The 27,834-nt window shown below is 39.7% G+C and overlaps 2 protein-coding genes across 6 annotated transcripts in view; both read right to left on the reverse strand.

Annotated features, from left to right (window-relative positions):
* TTC28 (tetratricopeptide repeat domain 28) overlaps positions 1-27,834 on the reverse strand; it is a 689,946-nt gene that overhangs the window by 493,152 nt on the left and 168,960 nt on the right. The window lies entirely within an intron of this gene.
* Positions 485-26,582, reverse strand: LOC138847375 (synaptonemal complex central element protein 2-like). Its single transcript, XM_070065781.1, has one exon. The coding sequence runs from the start codon at positions 1,393-1,395 to the stop codon at positions 1,006-1,008; it is 390 nt and encodes a 129-aa protein (XP_069921882.1). The 5' UTR covers positions 1,396-26,582; the 3' UTR covers positions 485-1,005.

Consider the following 27,834-nt stretch of genomic DNA (forward strand, 5'->3'; position numbering starts at 1 on the left):
AAGGCCATATACATACACACACATATGTGCACATGCACACACACACACACAAATAACCAGTTGGAATAAATAAATTTCACAAAGTTGCAGGACAAATACATGAAAATCATTTATGTTTCTGAACAATACCATGAACAACTCAAGAAGGAAAACTAAGAAAACAATCCCTTTACAACAGGCATTAAAAATAAAAAATCCTGGGGCCAGTGCTGTGTCATAAGCAGGTAAAGCCTCCACCTGCAGTTCTGGCTTCCCATGTGGGCGCTGGTTCTAGTCTCAGCTGCTCTTCTTCCAATCCAGCTCTCTGCTGTGGCCTGGGAAGCAGTAGAAGATGGCCAAGCCCTTGGGCCTCTACACCCATGTGGGAGACCTAGAAGAAGCTACTGGCTCCTGGCTTCAGATTACCTCAGCTCCATTCATTGCCTCCACCTGGGGAGTGAACCAAGGGATGGAAGAACTCTCTCTCTCTCTCTTTCTCTCTCTCTCTCTCTCTGCCTGTGTCTTTAACTCTGCCTTTCAAATAAATAAATAAATATTTTAAAAAATAAAAATAAATCCTTCGGAGTAAACCTAAGAAGACCTACATATACTGCTATATAACACCAAATAACACTATACTACTGGAATAAAGTTTAAATGTTACAAGTTGGGGCTGGCGCTGTGGCATATTGGGCTGGTCCTCCACCCACAGCACTGACATTCCACATGGGCACCAGTTCTAGCTCCTGGCTCCTGGCTCCAGCTCTGGCCATCGTAGACATTTGGGGAGAGGGCCAGGGGATGGAAGACCTTTCTGTCTCTTCCTCTGTCTGTAGCTCTGCCTCTCAGGAAGATAAATAAAATCTTTTTTTTGGGGGGGGGGGATCAAACATTTAATCAACTGTGTGATGCCGGGGGCAGGAGGCCCCGGGTTTCATCTTTGCCAGGGCGCAACACAGGGCATGGCCTCGACGGTGGCCTGGGTGGCAGTCCCCGGGACCGGACGCGGCTCCAGGAAGGCTGCTGTCAGCATTCACTGTCTTTGTGACTTTGCTCTTCTGCAGGGACAGCCTCGGGCTGCAGGCACAGGTCTTTGTACACGGTCTCCATGGTCTGACAGACCTGCTTGAGCTCTGGCTCCAAGTCGCTGATCTTGGCCATCTTCTTGGTGAACTCCTGCAGCTTCTCCTGGATGATCTTGTTGTGGTGATCGTAAATCTGAAACATCCTCTCCTCCAGTTTCTCTGTCAGGTCCGAGATCTTGATCTTGAGGCTGTCCCTGAAGTTGGTCATGAGCGCGTGGTCCTTTTGTCTGCTCTCATTGATGTTTTTGATCAGCTGCTGGGCTCGCTTCTTCAGGATGTCGATGGTGGTGTCTAGCAAGGAGAAGTACAGGCCTGTCTTCCCTTCCAGCATGGCCAGAGGGTGGCCGATACCAGATGTGGCAACAGAAGGGCTGGACACCCGACCCCTCACCAGCCCATCCCCGGCCTTCTCCTAGCAGGTCTCCTTGGCCTGCGGATGCTCCTTGGTCACCTCTGGGGGCTGCAGCTCCTGACCCGGGCATTCCTCATGGGGCATGGCCACTCCCTATCGCTCTATCTCATCTTTCAATAAAATCTTTTTAAAAAATGTTACAAGTAAATAAAAAGACAGCCTGTGTTCATGGCTTGGAAGGGTTAAAAACATTACCCAAAGCACTCTATAGGTTCAATGTAACCCCTTCCAAAATTCCAATAGTATTTTTTTTTCCAGAAACAGAAAAACATTCTAAAATTCATATTGAATATCAGGGACTTGGAATTGCCAAAACGATCTTAAAAAAGAAAAAAAAAAAAGTTGGAGACCTCACACTTCCTGATTTCAAAATATATTATAATGCTACAGTAATCAAAGCAATGTGGTGTTGGCATAAAGACAGACATATAAACCAATGCAAACAACAGACAGTCCAGTAATAAACCACTGGATGTAAGTCAAATAATCCTTGACAAAGGTGCCAAAGAGCACATAATGGGGAAAGGACAGTCTTTTCAACAAATGGTACTAGGCAAACTGGATATTTATAGGCAAAATAATGATAGAAGACTTTTGCTTACACCACATACCAAATTCAAAATGGAGTCAAGACTTACAAATTTAAGACCTGATTTCGTTCTTCCTAGAAACACGGGGAAAAGCTTTATGATATTAAATGTGGTAATGATTTTATTGGATATGATACCTCTATTGATCATGTATCATTTAGGTAGGAGAAGAGGGGCTGGTAAAGAACCCTAGAAAACTGCAGTGTTTAGAAATGGAGCAGGGGGGCCGGCGCTGTGGCGCAGCAGGTTGACGCCCTGTCCTGGAGTGCCAGCATCCCATATGGGTGCTGGTTCGAGACCCGGCTGTGCCACTTCCAATCTAGCTCTCTGCTGTGGCTTGGGAAAGCAATGGAAGATGCCCCAAGTCCTTTGGCCTTTGCACCCGCGTCGGGGACCCAGAGGAGAGGCTCCTGGCTCCTGGCTTCGGATTGGCGCAGCTCAGGTCGTTGCAGCCAACTGGGGAGTGAATCATTGGATGGAAGACCTCTCTCGCTGCCTCTCCTTCTCTCTGTGTGTGGCTCTGCCTTTCAGATAAATAAATAAATCCTTTAAAAAAAAAAAAGTGGAGAAGAGGGCCGGCACTGTGGTGTAGTGGGTAAAGCCACCACCTGCAGTACTGGCATCTCATATGTGCGACCGTTCAAGTCCCGGCTGCTCCACTTCCAATCCAGCTCCTTGCTGATGGCCTGGGAAAGCACCTGTACCCACGTGGGAGACCCGGAAGAGGCTCCTGGCTCCTGGCTTCGGATCAGTGCAGCTCCGGCCGTTGCGGCCAATTGGGGAGTGAACCAGCGGATAGAAGACCTCTCTCTCTCTCTCTCTCTGCCTCTCCTCTCTCTGTGTAACTCTGACTTTCAAGTAAAATAAATAAATCTTAAAAAAAAAAAAAAAAAGAAGTGGAGGAGAAGAAGCCTGCAGAGGAGACTTCAGAGGAAGTCTCCAGTTTGCGGAAAAAGCCTGCAGAGGAAGCTGCCAAGGGCAATGGGAACAAAACCAGAAGAATTTTGAGTCACTGAAGCTAGACAAAAAAGACTTTCATAAATAACGATGACTGCAGAGAAGTGACCGTTGCATTTGGCAACGTGGAGGCATTGTTGACCCTGATAAGTGGTTTCAGTGGAATGGTCCTGCTAGATACCGTGTTCATATGAAGGGTGAAGAGAAAAGGGGAGTTTGAGAAAGTTGGGGCCAATCAAGTTGGGAGACAGCATTTTTGGAGAAATAAACAGAGAAAAGGAAGCAGAAAAATGGGTGATATGTAATATTTTACATTCTTCAGTGTTGTAACTGCCATCCTAAACCTGTGAAAAGGAAGTATTGAAGAGCATATTTTCCAAAGCTAACCTTCAGGTTGTAAGTCAGCTATATAAAGAGAGCTTGAATTTCATTGTTAGCCTTGTTGTTACAACATGACAAGTAATACCTTTTGCTAAAATCTTTTCTGTTCAAAGTATTAAGATTTTATTAACCAAGGAGATATGATACTGATTTGTTACAGTAAACATAATGAAATGTTTGGTTAAGGGGGCTGGTGCAGTGGCGTAGCGGGTAAAGCTGCCACCTGCAGTGCTGGCATCCCATATGATCACTGGCTTGAGACCTGGATGCTCCTCTTCCAATCCAGCTCTATGCTTATGGCTGGAAAAGCAGTGGAGGCTGGCCCAAGTTCTTGGGCCCCTGCACCTATGTGGGAGACCCAGAAGAAGCTCCTGGCTCCTGGTTTTGGACTGGCACAGCTCCAGTCATTGCGGCCATCTGGGGAGTGAACCTTTCGATGGAAGACCTCTCTCTCTCTCTGTGTCTCTCACTTTCTCTCTGTAATTCTGCATTTCAAATAACTAAATGAATCTATTTAAAAAAAAAAAAAACTTTAAATTGGCCGCGGCTCACTAGGCTAATCCTCCACCTTGCGGCACCGGGTTCTAGTCCCGGTCAAGGCACCGGATTCTGTCCCGGTTGCCCCTCTTCCAGGCCAGCTCTCTGCTGTGGCCAGGGAGTGCAGTGGAGGATGGCCCAAGTACTTGGGCCCTGCACCTCATGGGAGACCAGGATAAGTACCCGGCTCCTGCCATCGGTTCAGCGCGGTGCGCCGGCCACAGCGCGCCGGCCATGGCAGCCATTGGAGGGTGAACCAACGGCAAAGGAAGACCTTTCTCTCTGTCTCTCTCTCTCACTGTCCACTCTGCCTGTCAAAAAATAAAAAAAAAACCTTTAAATCTGCACAACAAAAGAAACAATCAGAGTGAAAAGGCAACTTAACGAACTGGAGACAATAACTGCATATCTGATAAAAGATTAATATCCAGAATATATAAAGAACTATTGAAACTTAACAAAAAAACAAGTAATGCAATTAAAAATTGGGCAAAGAACTAATAACCAACAAGTATATGAAAACATGCACAAAAAAACTAGCCATCAAGAAACAGAAACCAAAAACACAAGAAATACCATCTCACACCACTAGAATAGCCACTAACACACACACAAACACACACACACACACACACACACACAGAAACAGAAAATAGAAAGTATTAGAAAAAGATATGGAGAAAAAGAAACGCTTGTGCTGGTAAGACTATAAAGTAGTCTAGCTGCTAGGTTAAATAGTATGGTGGTTCTTTGAAAACTAGTGGGATAGGGGCCAGCTCTGTGGCTTAGTGAGTAAGGCTTGCAGTGCTGGCATCCCATATGGGTGCCAGTTAGAGTCCTGGCTGCTCCACTTCCAATCCAGCTCTCTGCTATGGCCTGAGAAAGCAGTAGAAGATGGCCCAAGTCCTTGGCCCCCAGCACCCATGTGGGAAACCCAGAGGAAGCTCCAGGATCCTGGCTTCGGATCAGCTCAGCTCCGGCCATTGTGGCCAACTGGGGAGTGAACCAGCGGATGGAAGACCTCTCTCTCTCTCTGCTTCTCCTTCTCTCTCCGTGTAACTCTGACTTTCAAATAAATAAATAAATAAATAAAAAAGAAAGAAAGAAAACTAGTGGGATAGTTTATCTCTTATGGCTCTCAAACAATTTTTTTAAAGCTAAGGATAGAATTACAATATGCTCCTGTATCTTAGTGTTTTTGTGTTGTTGTTATAACACAACACTTACACCTGGGAAATTTATAAGCAACAGAAGTTTATTTGCTCCAAGTTCTGGAGGCTCAAGCCCAAGATCATGATGCCAGCATCCTGCAAGGCTCTTCACACTATGTCATCCTAAAGCGGAAGACAGAAAGGCAAGAGAGCATGCACGCAAACACCAGAGAGGTTTGAACTCATGTTTATAACTAATACTTTCCTGTTAATAAGGACATTATGAGGGCTCCCCTAATCACCTCTTATTACGGCCTACATCCCTTACATTTGCATTAAAGATTAAGTTTGAAACACATGAACTTTGGGGAACACATTCAAACCACACCATCCTGCAATCCCACTTCTCATTATACATTTGAAAGAACTAAAAGCAGTATCTCAAGAGATATTCACACATCCATATTCATTGCAACATTTTTGACAATTACCAAGAGTAGAAGCAACCTAAATGTCCATCAACAGATATACGGATAAAGGAAATGTGTTATTTACATACAATATACATATTACTTAGTTTTTAAAAAGATAAATGTTACTTGCTATAACAATGAAACCTGAGGACATGCTGAGTAAAATAAGCCAATCCAAAAGGGTAAATACTGTATGATTCCTCTAACTCTTATATAAGATAACTAAAGTAATCAAAAAAAATTACTGGAACAAAGTAGACTAGTAGTTTCCAGGGGTTGAGGGAAAGGGGAAACACAGAGTTGATTGACAGATATAGAGTTTCAATTTTGCAAGACGAAAAAATTATAAAGATATTTTTTAAAGATTTGTTTGCTTGTTTGTTTGTTTGAAAGGTAGAGTTACAGAAAGAGAAAATTTTCCATTGACTGGTTTACTCCTCAAATGGCTACAACAGCCCACTATAATCCAGGGCAGGACCAGGCTGTACCCAGGAGCCTGGAACTCCTCAGGGTCTCCCACAGGTATGCATGTGTCCAAGGTCTTGGGCCATCTTTCACTGCTTTCTCGGGCACCTGAACAGGGAGACGGATTGGAAGTGGAACAACTGGTACTTGAACCAGTGCCCATATGGGATGTCAGTGTCACAGGCTGCAGCTTAACCCACTGCACAATACTGGCCCCAAAAGTTCTAGAGATGTTATGTGACACTGTGAATATAGTCAGAACTAAATTTGACTGTACATTTAAAATTATTAAGAAAGTAACTTTCACATTAGTAATACATTTTAACCATAAGTAAACTTTTTAAAAAATATTAAGAATAGCAATTCCAAGTGTTGTCAACAATGAGTTATGAATGCAATTCTCATACATTACCAATAAGAGTATAAAATAAGTACTTTGAAAAAAAACTATTTTTTAGTTTTCCATAAAGTGTACCATTTTCTAGTAATTCTACTCCTAGGTATTTACAAAAAGAAATGAAAGCATATATCTACACAAAGACTAGTGTTCAAAGCACTTTCTTTTATAATAGCTAAAACCCAGACACTATCCAGGGGTCAGCACTGTGGTGCAGCGGGTTTAGCAACCGCCTTCAGTGCCAGCATCCATTATGGGTGCTGGTTCAATCTAGCTCCCTGCTAACAGACTGGAACAGCAAGAAAAGCTGCTGGGAAACCTGCCACCCATGTGGGCGACCCATGTGAAGATCCTAGGTCCTGGCTTCAGCCTGACCCAACCTCAGCTGTTGCCGCCATCTGGGGAATGAACTAGTAGATGCAAGGTCGGTCTCTCTGTTTCTCCTTCTCTTTCTCTATAACTGCCATTCAAATAAATATATAAATCTTTTTTTAAAAAAACTAAATAATATCCATCAAGTATGGATAAACTGTGATATAGTCATATGATGGAACACTGCTTGGTATTAAAAAAGGAACAAGTTACTGATGCCTGCAACAACTTACAAAAATCTGAAAACCATGCTGAGTGAAAAGAAGATAAATACAAAAGAATGCATGGATTCTGTGTGATACTATTTATAGGAAACTCAAGAACCTAAATTTAGGATGACAGCAGATAACTGGCTCCTTGGGACTAGGGTTGGTAGGAGTGGGGGAAGACTGAAAAGAAGCAGAAGGGTATATTTTGGATGATGGAAATGTTTTATATTTTGAGCATTATACTAGTTTCACACATGTATGAATCTGTCAAAACTCATTAAACCATATGCTTACAATAGGTGCATTCTAGTGCATGTAAATTACACCTCAACAAATAGGGCTTTTTTAGGAGTTAAATTAATCTCCTTTTTATTATTATTTTTTTGTTTTTTTGACAGGCAGAGTGGACAGTGAGAGAGAGAGACAGAGAGAAAGGTCTTCCTTTTGCCGTTGGTTCACCCTCCAATGGCCGCCACAGCTGGTGCGCTGCGGCCGGCGCACCACACTGATCCGATGGCAGGACCCAGGTACTTATCCTGGTCTCCCATGGGGTGCAGGGCCCAAGCACTTGGACCATCCTCCACAGCACTCCCTGGCCACAGCAGAGAGCTGGCCTGGAAGAGGGGCAACCAAGACAGAATCCAGAGCCCCAACCGGGACTAGAACCCAGTGTGCCAGCGCCGCAAAGCGGAGGATTAGCCTAGTGAGCCGCGGCGCCGGCCAAATTCATCTCCTTTTGAAAAAGATGAATTTATTTATTTGAAAGCCAGAGACACAGAGAGAGAGAGAGAGAGAGAGAGAGAGAGATTGTCCATCCGCAGTTTCACTCTCCAAATGCCTACAATAGCCAGGGTTAGGCCAGGCCAAAGCCAGGAGCCAAGAACTGCATCCAGGTCTCTCATGTGGGTGGCAAGGGCCCAAACACTCGAGTCATCTTCCACTGATTTTTCCTGGCCATTAGCAGGAAGCAAGATTGAAAGTGGAGCAGCCAGGACATGAATTTGGGGTGCCAGCATTACAGGCAGTGGCTTTACCAGCACTTTACACAACACCAGCCCCAATAAATCTGACTTTTTAAAAAACTAACTATATGCTGCTCCATAGAGCAAATCTCAATAAATTTTAAAGAAATCTAATCATTGTAAGTATTTTTCTAACAATGATGCTATCATTGAAATCAATAAGAAAAATAACTAGAATATGCTTGAAAATTAAGTAATAAAGTCCTAAATAATCAGTGGATAAAAAGAAATTACAAAGAAGGGTAGAAAATATGTTTAAATTAGTGATAATTAAAGTACTACATATCATACCATATGTGATACAACAAATGCAAAGATCAGAAGAAAATATATAGCCTTAAATACAAATATGTGAAAAGAAAGGCTAAAAAAACCAATAATCTAAACATTCTTCTCAGGAGGTTTAAATAATAAAGACAAAAAAAATAAAAATAATTAAAGAAATAATCAACAAAGCAAAAATTCAAGGGCCCACGCTGTGGCACAGCAGGTTAACACCCTGGCCTGAAGCAGCGGCATCCTATATGGGCACTGGTTCAAGACCCAGCTGCTCCACTTCCCATCCAGCTCTCTGCTATGGCCTGGGAAAGCAGTGAAAGATGGCCCAAGTCCTTGGGCCCCTGCACCCACGTGGGAGACCCAGAAGAAGCTCCCGGCTCCTGGCTTCAGATCTGCACAGCTCCGGCCGTTGTGACCAATTGGGGAGTGAACCATTGGATGGAAGATTTCTCTCTCCCTCTCTCTCTCTCTCTCTCTCTCTGCCTCTTCTCTCTCTAACTCTGACTTTCAAATAAATAAATAAATCTTTAAAAAAAAAAAAGATCACTCTGGGAAACAAGAGTAGTCCATAAACAGACCCACATACATATGGACACTGGACCTATAAGAGTGGTATTGCTGCAGAACAGCAGGAAAATGGTAAGCTTTTCAATAATGGTGCTGGGTAAATTAATATCTATGTTGGGAAAAAAATTAACCATTCTTTTTACCATTCACATAAAAAATCAGTTCTAGATGTAAGAGATAAAATAGTTAAGCTGTCTATATGCAACAAAGGAGAATATCTTCACAATTTTGAGATGAGTAAAGATTTCCTAAGATATAAAAGCACTACTATAAGGGAAAAGAACAACATATTGCATTGCGTTAAAATCAAGAACTTCTGTTGATCAAAAAATTCCATTAGAAGAATACAAAGACAAACAAGGAATGGGAAAATACATATATATGCAACATATATCCTGAGAAAGAATTTGAATTAAGATGATATAAGGGGGGGCTGGTACCATGGCTCACTTGGTTAATCCTCCGCCTGCGGCACCAGCATCCCATATGGGTTCTAGTCCCAGTTGCTCCTCTTCCGGTCCAGCTCTCTGCTGTGGCCCAGGAGGGCAGTGGAGAATGGCCCAAGTGCTTGGGCCCCTGCACCTGCATGAGAGACCAGGAGGAAGCACCTGGCTCCTGGCTTCAGATTGGCATAGCTCCAGCCATAGCGGCCATTTGGGGGTGAACCAACCCAAGGAAGCCCTTTCTCTCTGTCTCTCTGTGTCTCACTGTCTAACTCTGTCAAAAAAAAAAAAAGATAATATAAGGAATTTTTAAAATTTTGTTAAATAAATTTATTTATTTACCTGAAAGTCAGAGAGACAAAGGGAGACCCCCGATCCACTGGTTCACTCTCCCAAATGCCCACAATGGCCAGGGCTTAGCCAGTCAAAGGCAGGAGCCAGACACTCAATCCAGGTCTTCATGTGGATGGCAGGGACCCAAGTACTTAAGCCATCACCTACTGTCTTCTAGAGTACACGTTAGCAAGAAGCTAGAATCAGGTGTGGAACTAGGACTTGAGCCCAGACACTATATGAGATGCAGGTATCTCAAGCAGTGTAATAAAATGCTGTGCCAAATGCTGGTCCCAAGAACTATCCTTAAAATCATCAAGACCAAAATGAACAAAATGAACAAGAGATGTTAATAGGCACTTTACAAATGAAGATATCCAAATGTCCAATAAACAAACGGTGCTCAGTTTCATCAATCATCAAGGAAAGAAACAAAAGCCATAGGAGATATCATTATACAATCACCAAAATGGCTAAAATTAAATAGACTGCAAATACCACATACTGGCAAGGATGAGAAGAAATTGGCTTCTCATAAACTGCCTGTGGAAGTTCACATTGGTACAACTGCTTAGCATCACCTATAACGTTGAACAGACACTTACCCTGTGACCCAGCAGTTGCAGTCCCAGGTAAATACCCAATAGAAATACATACATACATATATGCATTCAAAGATATACCTAAGGATGATCACAGCATCAATATTTATAATAACCCAAAACTGGAAACAATCCAAATACCCATCAACAACAGAATAAAAAAAGTAAATTGATATACACACAACAATAAAAGTGAACAAACTACTGTTACATGCAGCGTAAATCAGATGAAATTGGGTGCATCCAGGGTGATACAGTCATAGACACACATAACATAAATCAAACTCATGAACATATTATGGAGCTCCAGGAGTCAGAATATGCAGATACCACAAAGGAACACATATTGATCAATTCTATTTATAAAAAGGTCAAAATCTATGATGTCAGATATCAGGATGGTGGTTATCTTTGGAGAAGAGTAAGGGTTAAGGATTGGGATTGAGAAAAAGGAAGTGCTTCCAAGGTGTTGGTTATGTTCCATTTCTTTAATCTAAGCAGTGTTTACATGGATGTGTTTATTTTTGTACCTCCATGATTTGTATACTTTTCTAAGTGTATATTGTATATGAACAAAATAGAATTTTTAAAAGTTAATGTGAGGGTAGAATAGCCCTTGTATAAACTGTTGAGGAGCAGTTCTCTTAGCTTTTTTTTTAACTCCATTTGTTCTTTTTTCTTTTTCTTTATTTCTCTTTCTTTTTTTTTTCTCGGATAAAACAGGAGAGGAAGCAGGAAGGGCAGGGGAGAGAATGGGTGGGAGGGAGGGTACGGTGGGAAGAATTACTATGTCCATAATGTTGTATTTATGAGATACATACAAATTAAAAATAAATAAGTAAATAAAAGAGTTAATGTGAGGGACCAGTATTGTGGCATAGTAGGTAAAACTGCCACCCTGGAAGCTGACACCCTATGAGCAGCAGCTTGTGTTCCAGCCAATGAACTGAGAGAGAAGCAGAAGATGGCGCAAGTGCTCGGGCCCTGCATCCACATAGCAGACCCAGATAAAGCTCCTGGCTCCTAGCTTCAGTCATGTGGCCATCTGGGGAGTGAATCAGCGTATTAAAGTTCTGTGTCTCTCCCTCTGTCTGTAACTCTGGCTTTCAAATAAATAAATAGATATTAAAAAAAAAAAAAAAAGAGTTAACGTGAGCCAGAACTTGAGCAATAATAGTGATAACGGAGAGGGATAAGATAATTTTTCATTTTCATTGCAGTGTGCAATATTTGATGTAATGAGGGATACAAAAGAAATATAAGGTCAGGACACCACTTCACAACACATGTGGCTTATGTTTCATGACTGATAAACATCAGTGTAACACATGATATTTATTCCTATTTTACTTCTTAACAACTTTTATATAGGTCTGAAGAAACTCTATTTGGTGATCCAGATTTTTTTAAAAAGATGAATTAGCATAATAGTAAATATTCTTTTCCAAGTACTTTTAAAACTTCACATTGTCATGGTAATACAAATAAGTGCAACAGGAGTCTTTTATATGCTATTCTTTTGTTTCTTTTATATAATCCATGTAATATTATAAAATATACATTTAAAAAATCATGAGTTGCCTATTCATTATTTAATACTGATTCTCTTCTGATGCAATAAATTCTATAAGTATTAAGTTTTGGGTTCTATAGTGTGTTTTGATGCTTTAAGTTGAAAAGTTGACTGGTAATAAAAGGAATATCTGGTACCTATAAGAGCTCATGTTTTTTTCACCATCATATCTTTATCTTGTAAGGCTTAGGTGGTTAATATGGTACTTTCATATATATTTCCCAAATGGAACAGAATAGAATTACTATTTTTGGCAGTGGTCTATAACCAAAGCATTGAAAATCCATCTGATAACAATCAGTTAAGAGATAACAGCTGTTTCTACATTGAAGCTCCAATGTCTAATATAGCTTCATCTCCAGCATCCCTGCACCTGAGAGGATTGCAGCTTGGAAAATGTTCATCAGTTGATTTCAATAATATCTCTACATATCACTTACAGACTAAAAACACAGTAGGAAATGTGCATACTTCCTTCTGAAGAAATTATAAAGGAAAATACAAAGGTAGCCACCTAAAGTCCTTCTAAAGAGCTTTCTTTAAAAGAAAAGATTTATTTATTTGAAAGAATTGAGAGAGATTAATCTTCTATCTGCTGGTTCACTCTACAAATGGCTGCAACAGCCAAGGCTGGGCCAAACAGAAGGAGCCAGGAGCTTCCTCTGGGTCTCCCATGTAGGGGCAGGGGCCCAAACAGTTGGGCTATTTTCTGCTGCTTTCCCAGGCACATTAGCAGGGAGATAGATTGGAAGTGGAGTAACCAGGATTTGAACTGGAGCCCATATGGCATGCAGGTATTGCAGGTGGCAGCTTAACCCACTATGCCACAACATCAGCCCCACTTCTAAAGAGGTTTCCACAAGATTCTTGTCCAATTTTCACAAAATGGGAGGAAAGGAGTTACTCTGGTAAACCAAGGATAAAAACAAGCATAACCTTGTTTGGACTATATACTCATGCTTCATTAATAAACAATCATATAGTGCCACATACCCACAAAGTCTATGGATGACTTTGGCTTACCACTTTATACTACCTGTCAGAGATGTGTCTGTGTCTATATTCTAATTTAGGTTAACAGATTGTTAACACTGTATCACAACTGCCCTAGTTAGTAGGCACTAAATGACTTCTTGACTTTTAAATTTTTATTTAAAGACAGACAGACAGATCTCCCATCTGCTGGTTCACTCTTCAAATGCCCACAACAGCAAGGACTGGCCAGTCTGAACCTGGGAGCCTAGAACACAATCCAGGTCTCCCACCTGGGTGACAGGGACCCAATCACTTAAGCCATCACCTCTATTTCCCAGTGCAAGCATTAATAGGAAGCTAGGATGGAGAGAAGAGCTGGGATTCACATCCAGGTAGTTCAATACGGGATGCAGGCATCCCAAGCAGCATATTAACTACTATGCCAAATACCTGCCCCAATTTCTTTTTTTTTTACTAAAAAGTATGAATTTTCGACCTTGGGCCATGACTGCTCCACCAGCCCCCAGACATCTTTATCAATCATTCTTTGTGCTCCAAATACACTCGTTTAATTTCAGTTTGTAACCTTAACAATATTCTCTCCCATTCAAGACTATTACCCAGTTGTTCACTCTGCCCAGGACACTCCTGCTACCTCCTCTGCTTCCTGCAGGATTCAGACAGGTCAGGTCCCTCCTGCTACATGCTCTCATCCCATGTTGTATCCCGTGGCAACACTTATCACTGCTCTGATTAAATATTTAACTTTGTGACTGATTAATATCTGGTCTCCCTTAGGACATGAGTCATAAATTTTCACATCTTTATCGCCAATGTCCTTTGCAAGAAGATTCAAAATGAATATTTGGGTTTTTTTAATGTTTATTTATTTACTTTCATCTACTTGAAAGCAAAGAGAGAGAGAGGGAGGGAGGGATCTCCCATTACTGGTTCACTCCCCAAATGCCCACAATAGCCAGGGCTGGAACAGGCCAAGTCCAGGAACCTTTAACTTCATCTTGGTTTGCCAGGTGGGTGGCAGGGGCCCAAGCAATTGAGTCATCACCTGCTGCCAGCAGGAAGCCAGATGGGAAGTAAAGTAGCAGGAACTCAAACCAGACACTCCAATATGGGAATGAGGGCACCCCAAGAGATGGTTGAACCCATAGTTACAGTATCTGTCCCTGAATATTTGTTGAATAAATAGAATGAGTTTGAAAACTAGCTTTACCATTTACTAAGTGAATTTTAAAAGGTTAGTTAATATCAGCAGGCTTCAGTTTCCATATCTGTGAAACGATGATACTAAAAATGCTGCCTCACGGAGTTGTTAGGATTTATGGTGAACTCTAAACTTCAAAATGTTGTATAAAAGTATGAAGTTATTATTATTCTAGGCAAGGATATTTTGCATTTAACATTGTCTTCAGTCATATCTTGATGGTATTAGCTAAGAAGTTTTTAAAATATTGCAGATTATAAAGATGTAATAAATAACAGAACTGATAAAAATTAATAAGTATTCATTAGTTCCAGTCCATAGCACCCTGTGACAGAGTCCAAGCACTGACCTAACAATTGTCAGTTTCATAATAACTGTCTATCTCACATGAAAGCCTGGAAGGCCTACTGTAATTCATGCTTCAGAAAGAAGCATTTGCTACAAAGCCAGACTCATGAACAAATATACCAGTTAAAGCATAGATCAATAGTGAAAGATGAGCTTCTCCAATCCACTCACAACTATGCTTGAGTCAATAGACCTGTGTAAATCAATAACTTGTTATATTTGCTACATTTGCAGGCTTTGAACTTTAATACAAACTTGGCAATAAAATTACATACCTTTTCCTGTGTTCTACAGTAATCTGACCCTGAATGTGGTAAAGGCAAAAAACAAACAAATAATTTCCGCTCTGTGTGTAATAAATGCAAACAAAATTGTCATTTGTCCTGTTCAGGTATCTCTCTCTGTTAGCTATCCTCATAAAGAGAAGATTCTGAAAATTTAATTTATAGGGGCTGGCACTGTGGCACAGTGCATTAAGCCTGACCACTGTGACACTGGTATTTCAGCTACTTCACTTACAATCCAGCCTCCTGCCAATGGGCCTGGGAAGGCAATGGAGAATGGCACAGGTACTAGGGCCCCTGATACCCAAAATGGGAGAACAGGATGGAGTTCCTGGCCCCTGGCTTCAGTCTGGCCCAGACATGGCTGTTGCAACTATTTCTGTAGTAAGTAAGCAGATGGAAGATCTCTCTCTCTTGCTCTCTGTTACTCTGCCTTTCAAAGAAATAATTTTTAAAAATCATTTATAAACAAATAATTAAAACTAGACACATAAAGTGTAATAAATTATTCATCATATGTAATTTTATATCTGGAGTTATTCTTATAGTACCCATATATGTGGATGAGTAATACTCATATGGACATACACACGTGTGCGTATATTATACATACATATATATATAAATTCCACACTTGCTCACCTGTATTATAATTATGCAGTGTTTACCTGCATGCTCTCTTAGAGAGGGAGCTCTTTGAAGGCAAGGTCAATGTTTTTTATATCTGTACTGTCAGCACCTGGTGGAGTACTTCAACATAATAGGTACTCAGTGAATGTTTATTAAATGAGTTTTAAAATTGCCACCTATCATAACATTTTTCTGATGTCACACTACCCAACAGGCAGCTTCGATGTTGCCCACATCCAGCTCTAAAGGAAGAGATGATTCTAACAAAAAAAAAAAAAAAAAAAAAAAACCTGCACTGATACACTGTCTGTTATTTGTGTTATTTGCATGAAAAAAAATCCATGGAATGGGGGACTGAAAGGAAATTGTCTATGAGCTGATAATTTTTATAATTTTTGATACTGGTTCATTTTATAATTCTCTACTTTTGTATATGTTTCAAATATTTCACAATATTTTTTTGAAAACTGAAAAAGGTTTAAAATTTTAAAGGGCTCTCTTTTGAATATTTTTACTTGGAAATTTTTTTCTTCAGTACTCACATTCTGGACAACACAGTAAATAGTGGCTATTCATTAGCCCACACTTTGAATTTCTCACTTAAAGTCAGGCAGATATTACCTCTTGTTTTTAACACTAGGAATCAACCACCAGTGAAAAAAGAAAACAGTTAGTGTGTTTTAATCATACCTACTGCTTCCTTGGTTAGAATTTTAGGAGCTAAAGTAGAAGAGGTATGTTGACTTTCTTCTAGTTCAAAAGGTATATGAGATTTCTAGGGTTAGGCATTTGGCCTAGTGGTTAAGATGTCTATGTCCCATATTAGAGTACCTGGGTTCAATATATGACTCTGGCTCAGGGACCCTGGGAGGCAGTGCTGATGGTTCAAGTAATTGGGTTTCTGCCACCCAAGCACGTGATCTAGACTAAGTTTCTAGCTCCCAGCTTCATCCAGGCCCAGTCTCAGGCTTTGCAAGTACTTGGGAAGTAAACCAGTTGATGTGTCTGTGTCTCTCTTTCCCTCTCAAATATTTTTAAATGACATTTTTAAAAATGCCTTAATGACATGAGAAAATTAAAGCAAAGTAAAATTATTAAGTAAAATAGTCTAGAGACATTCATTTCAGAGGGCTTCCAAATTTTATAAAATTAAAAAATGTAAATGTTCCTCTACTTATGATAAGGTTTTATCTCAATACATCCATTGTAAATTGGCAATATCCTGAATCAAAAATGCATTTAATATACCTACTCTACCAAACATAAACCAGGCCAGCCTACCTGAAATGCACTCTGCACACTAATATCAATCTACACTTGGCAAAATTATTTGATGTAAAGCCTATTTTATAATTGTTTTAACTATCTCATGTAACTTATTAAATACTGTATATATATAAAAAAAAAAAAAACACCAGCAACACGGTACACTGCAGACTGAGTTGTTCCCCCTTGGGATTCTGTGGCTGAATGGGGGCATCAGCTCACTGCCTCTGCTCGATATTGTAAGAGAGTAATATATTGTATATCATAAGCCTGGGAAAAGAGCAAAACTCAAAATTTTAAGTACAGATTCTACAGAATATATATTGCTTTCACACCATCACAAAGCTTAAAAATCATAAGTCAAACCCTCATAAGTCAAGAACTAGTCAGTATACTTACATGTATACACACATACATTTGTGTTCACATATATATATGTGTGTGTACAATACAGAAAATATCTAGGAGGAAAGATATTAAAATGTTAACAGAATTCTGATATAAAGTAATATGTTTCATTATTTATATTTACAATGTGTTCTAATGTCCCATAAAGGACAAATATTGCTTTTTCATATAAATATTATTTTTAAACCATATTGTTACATGAAGTGATCTTTGTATAAAATATAAAAGTTTAAGATTTTAGGATGGTATCCATTCAAGCTTAAGAAAAATAAATTGGACTTTCACTAAGGACACTGTGACTTGCTAATAAAAATTTAAGGTAAAATAACTGGGCATTTCACATTTTTGTGCCTTCATGTATTTTTTATTCTTACAGTCCATAAATTCCTAATAGAAATCAATTGATTTATTTATTTGATATGTTCATTAGTGTAGCTTTAGAACATAATGCCTAAATAATACTAACTAGAATAATGAAAATACAACAATTATACTCTTTGGGTGATATAATAATGAATGGAACAATGATGAGCCATATAGATCTCTGATACAACCCTGCTCTACTGGGAAAAAGAGCACAAATTGGCAAGTTAGCTAAATCAATTAATCATTTCCATCTGCTGCGAACTATGCACACTAAAATACTCTTCCAGCTTCACTTTAATGGAGAAATGGAACTTTCATTTGGTGTTCATATCATATCAATAGAAAGAACGTGCTGAATAAGGCTTTCTGCTGACTCTCTTTTGAGAGCCAACAAAAGGCCGGAAGCTGGAGAATTAAGAAGAGAAAACCTTACAGGGAGTATTCATTCTTGGCAGCTACTGGTGATTTGATCAGGCTCAGGACAGAACATTCTTGTTTTACTTCTCTGTATTTTCATAAAAATGATTTTTCCATTCCAACACTTACATATGCCTGTGCAAGGCAGTGAGAATAGCATTCACTGACTCTCAATACATATGGTATGCATTCAATGACATCATTCACCATAACATTTGCCAAGTTGAACCTCTCCTGTAGACCACCAAAACACAGTTTCACAGTCCCTCTGGGGCTAAGAGAGTAGTTCCAAAGCAATAGGTCTGTCTTGCAGAATGAAGAGGTTATTAATATTTCATCCCATATATACCAAACCCTCCCTATCCCCTAATAAATAAAAACCTTTGTAATCTTGTAATGTATTCAGCTTTTATTAACTCTTTCACTGTTGTTTTTCAGAGTGAAATGAATATACATTTAATGGCTCTTGTTGCTACAGTGCTCTGGCAGGTGCTGTTTTCTGGATTTTTATGGAAATGATTATGAATGGATTTTTATTATGAAGATAGATGAAAATTACTATGTGAGTTGTAAATCTTAATTCATATAACTGATATTTTAATTAATTATTATGAATAAAAATCAAAGCAGTTTTTCTATCAAAGGAACGCTCTCACTAATTTTCTGATTTTTCTAATTTAAAATGAAAGAAGGAAGAGTGGTTATTTGGTCTAGCAGTTAAGATGTCACTTGGAGCCCAGCGCTGTGGCTCACTAGGCTAATCCTCTGCCTGCGGCAACGGCACCCCAGGTTCTAGGCCCGGTTGGGGCGCCGGTTCTGTCCCAGTTGCTCCTCTTCCAGTCCAGCTCTCTGCTGTGGCCCGGGAAGGCAGTGAAGGATGGCCCAAGTCCTTGGGCCCTGCACCTGCATGGGAGATCAGGAGGAAGCACAAGGCTCATGGCTTCAGATCGGCACAGCACTGCGGCCGAAGCGGCCATTTGGGGGGGTGAACCAACGGAAGGAAGACCTTTCTCTCTGTCTCTCTCACTGTCTAACTCTGCCTGTCAAAAAAAAAAAAAAAAAAAAAAAAAAAAAGTTGTCACTTGGGACATCTGCATTTCATACCAGAGTACCTGGGTTCAAGTCCTGACTCTACTGTCTATTCTAGCTTTCCTGCTAACACATACTCTGGGAGGCAACAGGTAATGGGTTCAAGAAGTTTAGTCTCTGCCATTCATGTGGGAGAACTGGAATGAGCTCCCAGCTCCAGGCCTGGCCCAGTCACCACTGTTGTGAGCTCACTCTCTCTCTTTCTCTTTCTGTTTCCCAAATATTTTTAAAGTAAATATCCTACTGAAACTATTGTATAATGACTATATAATTGATTCTATGATCCTTCAAAATAGTCAAAAATTTTGATAATTATTTTCAAAGAGGTATTAAAAGCTCTCCTTAACTGTTTTTGAAACCAGTGAAAAATGAGGAAAAACCAACATTATTCACATCAAATTTTTTTCTTTCATTGGTCTAAACAAAACCACACATGTAGTATAGAAAAACTAAAATAAAAAAGTACTGTGAAGAGGTTTTGGGTGGAGTCTTGTTTCACATCATGATGTATACTGAGGCAGGTTAGCAAATAGCAGAGTATTCTAGAATAAACTCTTCAAGATTTTAAGGTAAATGTTAACAAACCTAATCTTTGGGCAATGCAATGGATTCCAGGAGCCCTCTCTTCAAATGATCTCAGCATCCCTTCATTTAGCCTTTCTTGAATGAAAAAGAGATACCAGCTAGCCACCACACATGCTATATACACTCCAAAACTTTGTTAACTATCAAATAAGTCAGGTATTACATAACAAACTTACTACGTCTTTTTTATAAAAATAAATAGTAATATTCCCACTTACAATAAAGTTTCAATTAATTCATATGATTTAGAAAAGGGATGGTTTATTATCCATATTTTAATACAAACAGTGCACTAATGTGGAAGTGCTATGAATTTTCTGAGTCAAGAGTTTGTCTTGTAGACATTGGAATGCTTCTTAAGAATTACTGAAGCGTTTCAAAAACAAAATCTATCTGGGAGTGTAAGACACTGGAATGGTTCTGAAAAATCAATGATTTAATTGTAAAATAGGTGCCATGCTCCAGGATAATGGTTTTCATATGCTATCAATAATACTCATTACCACAAAAAAAAGTATGTGAGGTAATAGATGTCAATCATCTTGGTTTAGTGATTCCACTGTATATAAATCAAAACATTATAGTTTTTGTTAAGATTTGATTTATTTGAAAGACAAAGTTACAGAGAGAGGTTGAAACAGAGAGAGAGAGAGATCTTCCATCCGCTGGTTCACTCCCCAGATGGCTGCAACGGCCAGAGCTGTGCCATCTGAAGCCAGGAGCCAGGAGCTTCTTCTGGTCTCCCACATGGGTGCAGAGGCCCAAGGACTTGGGCCGTCTTCTACTGCTTTCCCAGGCCACAGCAGAGAGCTGGATTGGAAGAGGAGCAGCCAGGACTAGAACTGATGCCCATATGGAATGCCAGTGCTTCAGGCCAGGGCTTTAACCTGCTGCACCACAGTGCCGGCCCCAACATTACATTGCATGCCATAAATGTATACAATTTTAATTTGATTTTAAAAATTAAGTAATAATACTCAAATACTCACTATAACTTACTTTATATATGAGGAACTTGAGTTTAGAGACAATATCTTACTCAGCATTGCACAATCAGTAAATGGCAGAGCTAGGTATCAAAATCAAGTTTTTCTCCCTCTAAAGCCCTCCAGTTTTTCTCTTCACTGAGCTGACTAAAAAAGACAACAGGGACCAGAGATGTGGAGTGGCAGGCAAAACCACCACCTACAGCATTGGCATCCCCATATGTGATTTGTGTCCTGGCTGCTCCACTTCTGATCCAGCTGCCTGCTAATGGCCTGGGAAAAGCAATGGAGGATGGCCCAAGTGTTTGAGCCTCTGCTACCCACATGGGAGACCTGGATGAAGCTCATGGCTCTGGGATCTGGTTTCACCTGGCCAAGCTCTGGCCACTGCAGCCATCTGGGAAGTGAACCAGCAGATGGAAGATCTGTCTCTCTCTCTAACTCTGACTTTTAAATAAATAAAAAAATCTTTTAAAAAGAGATAGGGAGAGACTTACAACAAAGACATAGAACTCATGGTACCTAAGGACTACAGTAGTCATCCCTATTCTCAGGGGACACATCCTGAGATTCCCCCCAGGGGAAGCCTTAAGCCACAGATAGTCCTGAACCCCATACAGGCTATATTTTCCTAAACATGCATATCTACAATAAAGTTTAATTCATAACAGGCACAGTAAGATTAACAATAACTAATAATTAAATCATTACATTGCTAGCATCACTACTCTTGTACTCCAGGGTTATGATCACGTAAAACAAAGAATACTTAAACACCCACAATCACCGCAATACTATAGTCGATCAAGTAACTGAGACAGTTACTAAATGACTAACAGGCAAGTATCACATACAGTGTGGATACTCAGAACAAAGAGATGATTCATGTCCCAGGCAGGATGGATGGAGCAGAATGGCATGAGAGTTCGTTATTCTACTCAGGACAGTGCATAATTTAAAACTAATGGTCTACTCAGAATCAACCTTTAAGGCATCCTGGTCTGGCTGAAAGGTCTGTGAGAGCATTTCCAACATGGAAAGCCAAGATTCTGTGTAAAAAAATATTCTACATGAAGGATCTCTGTGAGACTTCAGTGGAAAGAAGGGGCCATCAAAGAAGGATGTACTTTTCTCTGAACAGATGAGAGAACTTCCACTTTGCTTATGGCCCTGTCCAAATACTGATGGAGTCTGTGGTCACAAAAGGCTTCCATAGCCTTGGCAGCACATGGCAAGAGCCTCGGGTGATCACCGACGTCATAAATAAGAGTGTTAATTGTTAAAGGAACAAGAGAAGTCACTGCACACTTATTCCCCATGTAGGACCTCCATCCCTAATGAGAATTAACAGCAAAACTTGTTCTCAAGCTGTACTCTATATGTTGAGTGTGTGTGTGTAGGTGCAAACTGTTGAAATCTGTACTTAACATAGAGTTAGTCCTCTGTATATAAAATTAAACTAAAAATGAACCATATTGAAGAAGGGGATGGCAGAGGGGGTAGGAGGTGGGAGTTGGGGTGGGAAGGTGGGTATGGGGGAAAGAGCCACTATATTCCTAAAGTTGTACCTATGAAAAATGCATTCATTAAATAAAAGATTTTTAAAAATAAAACTAATGGTCTATTTCTAGAATTTGCCATTTCATATTTTCTAACTACAGGTGACCTCAGGTAACTAGAACTGTACATAGTAAAATCGCAGATAAGGGAGCCCACTGTAGTTAGACAACAGAGGAGATAGGGATTGAAACTATAGCTTCTATAATATGAAAACAAATAAGATAAAAACAAAAACTAGCATTCTCTAAAGGCTAAAGAACAAGTCTGTTAACCAAGATCAAAGCTATATAACTATTTAGTTATATAACTTAAACTTCTTAGCAAATCACTCTCCAACCCCCAGTATTTACGGGATTCCCTAATAGATTCCACTTTCAAAATTCTGCCATTCTATATTTTGTCCAGTGTTTGAGGACAACAGCCCCCTAAAATCAGGAGATGGAAGCATCACTCCAAAGGTAAAAATCAGTAGGTCCTAAAAATTAAAAAAAAATCAAGTATATAAATCTTCCAATCAGTTTTGCCGAACTGTAGGCAAAATAGAGCACCATCGAAGACTTGACATACTCACCACAACTAGAAAGAGAAAAATCTCTATGTGAGATAGTAAAGTAAGCATATCTTCCCCACCTTCCAAAAGAGGGAATGCAGAAAATTCTCAGTGTATCTTAGGGAGACACAATGATAGCCAGTGAATTTCCAGTTAGGTACAGTATGTGAGCCAATGGCAAGGATATCTTCAAACTATGAAAACTCTGAACAAGTCTTAAGCTACAGAATGTCTCAGCCATCAGATCTTCAGACATTCCACTTCTAATAGCCAGATTCACTCAAAACTCCAGAATTCACTGAACTTCAGAAAATTGTTTAAATTTCTTTAAGATACTTGCTAAACACCTTTTAAAGCAACATTTTGTCTGCTTTAATTAGGACTAGAGGGCAAGATGTTTCCAACTCTATTTCCCCAACAGTACTTCAGTACTTCGTAATATATTAAATGTAAACTCATTCAAAGTGACTATTAAGCAATTTTCTCTCTTCTGAAGTTTTTAGATAGAAGGTTTTTCAAATATTTATTAGGCATCAATGATATATCTACTATAAATACTAGATATATCATGTCAGCAATTTTTACCAGAAATCTAAAAATCTTCTTATCACTGAACTTCTCTGCCTTCAGCATATGACTGCTTTGTCATGAAAATTGCTTTGGCCTTTTAGCTGCATTGGTTCCAGTGAAGTGAGAGGCTAATTCATTGGCTTATATCAAGGTATCCCTGATTCAAAATCACAGATGACTAACTTAAGCTTTTTTAGAATTAGTAAGATTGAATAAGTACAACAAATCCGTAGAAACAAGTAAAGCATTCTGAAGTACTATATCTGGCAGAATTCATCTATCAATTAGGAAGGAAGTAAAAGGGTCTTTAAACATTCATGACTGATATGCTTTATTCATTAGAGCCTCTTGGGTCCTCAACTGGGATCTAAAAAGCAAAAAAATTATAAATAAAGGCCATGGTATAGTATATAGAATACAAAACTTGGTTCTTCTTGCTCAACTGTATCAAGTAACTTCTTCCAATCCATGAGCATGGAAGATTTTTCCATTTTTTGGTATCCTCTTCTATTTCTTTCTTTAAGGTTTTGTAATTTTCATCATAGAGATCTTTAACGTCCTTGGTTAAGTTTATTCCAAGGTATTTGATTGTTTTTGTAGCTATTGTGAATGGGATTGACCTTAGCAGCTCTTTCTCAGTCATGGCATTGCTTGTGTATACAAAGGCTGTTGATTTTTGTGCATTGATTTTATATCCTGCCACTTTGCCAAACTCCTCTATGAGTTCCAATAGTCTCTTAGTAGAGTTCTTTGGATCCTCTAAGTACAGAATCATATCGTCTGCAAAGAGGGATAGTTTGACTTCTTCCTTCTTGATTTGTATTCCTTTGATTTCTTTTTCTTGTCTGATGGCTCTGGCTAAAACTTCCAGAACTATGTTAAATAGCAGTGGTGAGAGTGGGCATCCCTGCCTGGTGCCAGATTTCAGTGGAAATGCTTCCAACTTTTCCCCATTCAATAGGATGCTGGCTGTGGGTTTTTTATAAATTGCTTTGATTATATTGAGGAATGTTCCTTCTATACCCAATTTGCTTAGAGTTTTCATCATGAAAGGGTGTTGAATTTTATCAAATGCTTTCTCTGCATCAATTGAGATAATCATATGGTTTTTCTTCTGCAGTCTGTTAATGTGGTGAATCACATTGATTGATTTGCGAATGTTGAACCATCCCTGCATACCAGGGATGAATCCCACTTGGTCTGGGTGGATGATTTTCCTGATGTGTTGTTGTATTCTATTGGCCAGAATTTTATTGAGGATTTTTGCGTCTATGTTCATCAGGGATATTGGTCTGTAATTTTCTTTCAGTGCTGCATCTTTCTCTGGCTTAGGGATTAAGGTGATGCTGGCTTCATAGAAAGAATTTGGGTGGATTCCCTCTTTTTCGATTGTTCTGAATAGTTTGAGAAGAAATGGGATTAGTTCTTCTTTAAATGTCTGGTAGAATTCAGCGGTGAATCCATCTGGTCCTGGGCTTTTCTTTGTTGGGAGGGCCTTTATTACTGTTTCAATTTCTGTTTCAGTTATGGGTCTATTTAGGTTTTCGATGTCTTCATGGTTCAAATGTTCAAGGTCACTAGCAATCAGGGAAATGCAAATCAAAACCACAATGAGGTTTCACCTCACCCCGGTTAGAATGGCTCACATACAGAAATCTACCAACAACAGATGCTGGCGAGGATGTGGGGAAAAAGGGACACTAACCCACTGTTGGTGGGAATGCAAACTGGTCAAGCCACTATGGAAATCAGTCTGGAGATTCCTCAGAAACCTGAATATAACCCTACCATTCGACCCAGCCATCCCACTCCTTGGAATTTACCCAAAGGAGTTTAAATTGATAAACAAAAAAGCGGTCTGCACCCTAATGTTTATTGCAGCACAATTCACAATAGCCAAGACCTGGAACCAACCTAAATGCCCATCAACGGTAGACTGGATAAAGAAATTATGGGATATGTATCAAGTAACAGATTAAGTGCCTTGGACAAGTCACTTCATTTCTGAGAACTTCAATTTTAAAATCTATGAAGTATAATAGCTATACTCTAAAGTCCTAAGATATTCTTATTTTTAAAGATTTATTTTTTATTGGAAAGGCTTATACACAGAGAAAGAGAGAGACAGAGAAATAGAGAGACAAAGACAGAGAGAGAGAGAGAGAGCTTTCAGTCACTGGGTCATTCCCCAAATACTCCAAAGGCCAGTGGTGGTCCAGGCCAATACTAGAAACCTGGAGCTCCATCCAGGTATCCTACATTGGTGCAGGGACCCAAGTACTTGAGCCATCCTCTGTTGCCTAACAAGGCACATTAGCAGGGAGCTGGATCAGAAGTAGAGCAGCCAGAACCTTAATTGGTACACCAATATGGAAAGCCAGCATTGCAAGCAGAAGCTTATCTCACTGTGCTACGATGCCAGCCTTAGTATTCTTATTTTTAAAGATAATTTTAACACCCTTGGTTAGCTAGTTTTATAAGAAATGGCAGATCAGAGAAAGAGGGAGGGGTAAGAAGCAAACAGTTAAGATGCCCATGTTCCATATCACAGTGCCTGGATTTGACTCCTGGCTCTGGCTCCTGATTCTAGCTTCTCATAAATGGAGACCCCTGTAGGCGTGATGATGGCTCAAATAATTGGACTCCTGAAGCCTTCTTAGAAATCTGGACTGAGGCCACACCATCTGGCTCCAGCCCAGGCCGAGCCCCAGCCATTCTGAGGTTTAGGGTGTGAACCAGCAGATGGAGGGGTGAAGGAGACATTCTCTCTCTCTTTTTTTTTTTTATCTTTTTCTCCCTCTGCCACTCAAATAGGAGGAGCAGGAGGAGGAGAGCTTTGGTTATCTCCTGGGAATAGCAAAATGAAATTGTACTTTGAGGGGCAAAAATCCCAGAAAAGAAAAAGAAGTAGTGAACCAAGCCAGAGACACAACCAGCTTTCCCCTCAAAACAGATAGGCAATTGCGCAGGATAATAAGCTAAGCTGAGTTTAAAGTTCTGCAGGCTAGCCCTTATCTCAGGTTTTCCTCAGATTAAAGTAATCAGCTTCCATTTCACTTGTTTAGTGAACTTCTCAAGAAGATGACAATACCCATGGATTTGTCAATTTTTATATGTGATATTTGTCTTTCCACCAAAACAGACCAATGTGCCAAATCAGTATGTAAAAATTTCAGAGCAACATATTATTATGTTTAAGGAAACTGAGAAACTAAAAATACCAAGAAATTGAGAATTACAGATAATTAAAATATATTTAAAAATATGGGGCTGGTATTATGACACAGCAGGTTAAGCTGCCACTGGTAATACCAGCATTCCATATTGCAGCATTGGTTCAAGTCCCAGCTGCTCCAGTCCCAATCCAGCTCCCTGATAATGCACCTGGTAAAGAGTGGAAGAAACCTGGAGGAAGTTCCGGACTCCTGGCTTCAGTTTGGCCCACCCCAGCCATTGCAGCCATTTTGAGGAGTGAACCAGTAAATGCAAGATATCTCTCCTCTCTCCCTCCCTCCCTCCCTCTCTCTCTCTCTCTCTCTCACCTCACATTTCAAATAAATAATCTTTAAAACTCATACACACACACACACACACACACATATATATATAAAAGATAAAATAACAGAACTGAAAAACTACTGAAACTAAGACTCAAAAGATCAGTTTAACAGCAGACTACTGAAGAACTAGAAAGTAGGACAAAAAAAATAAGGAACTGAAGCGCATCAAGAAAAAAATACTAAAAAACGTCAGATTACTCTCAGAGGATCTCCAATCAGACTCACAGCTGACTTCTCATCAGAAACTCTAAAAGCTAGGAGGGAATGGCGAGATATAGCCCAGGTACTAAGAGAGAACAACTGCCAGCCCAGAATATTATATCCTGCAAAGCTATCATTTGTGAATGAAGGTGAAATAAAGACTTTTCATTGCAAACAGAAATTGAAAGAATTTGTTGCCACTCGTCCAGCCCTGCAAAAGATGCTTAAAGATGTGTTACACACAGAAACACAGAAACACGGTCATCAATATGAAAGAAGGTAAAGGAAGGAAACCAAGGAAGGAAACCTCACAGCAAAAGATCACAGGGAATTCAAAGCATATATTAGAACTTATCTTTGGCAAATGGCAGGGCAAAGTTACCACTTATCATTAGTCACTTTGAACATGAATGGCCTGAACTGTCCAGTTAAAAGACACCGATTGACTGATTGGGTTAAGGAACAAAACCCATCTATTTGCTGCTTACAAGAAACACATCTTTCCAACAAAGATCCATACAGACTGAAAGTGAAAGGCTGGAAAAAGATATACCATGCCAACAGAAATGAAAAAAGAGCGGGCGTAGCCATCTTAATATCGGACAACATAAACTTTACCACAAAAACTGTTAAGAGAGACAAAGAGGGACACTATATCATGATTAAGGGATCAATTCAACAGGAAGATATAACAGTTATCAATGTATATGCACCTAACTACAGGGCACCAGTTTATCTAAAAGATTTATTAACGGACTTAAAGGGAGACTTAGACCCCAATACAGTAGTACTGGGGGACTTCAATACTCCACTCTCAGAAATAGACAGATCATCCGGTCAGAAGATCAACAAGGATACAGTAGATTTAAACGACACTATAGCCCAAATGGATCTAACAGATATATACAGAACTTTCAATCCTACAGCTAAAGATTTTACATTCTTCTCAGCAGTACATGGAAGCTTCTCTAGGATTGACCACATACTAGG

The sequence above is a fragment of the Oryctolagus cuniculus genome, chromosome 21, assembly GCF_964237555.1.
Source record: "Oryctolagus cuniculus chromosome 21, mOryCun1.1, whole genome shotgun sequence".
Taxonomy (NCBI): domain Eukaryota; kingdom Metazoa; phylum Chordata; class Mammalia; order Lagomorpha; family Leporidae; genus Oryctolagus; species Oryctolagus cuniculus.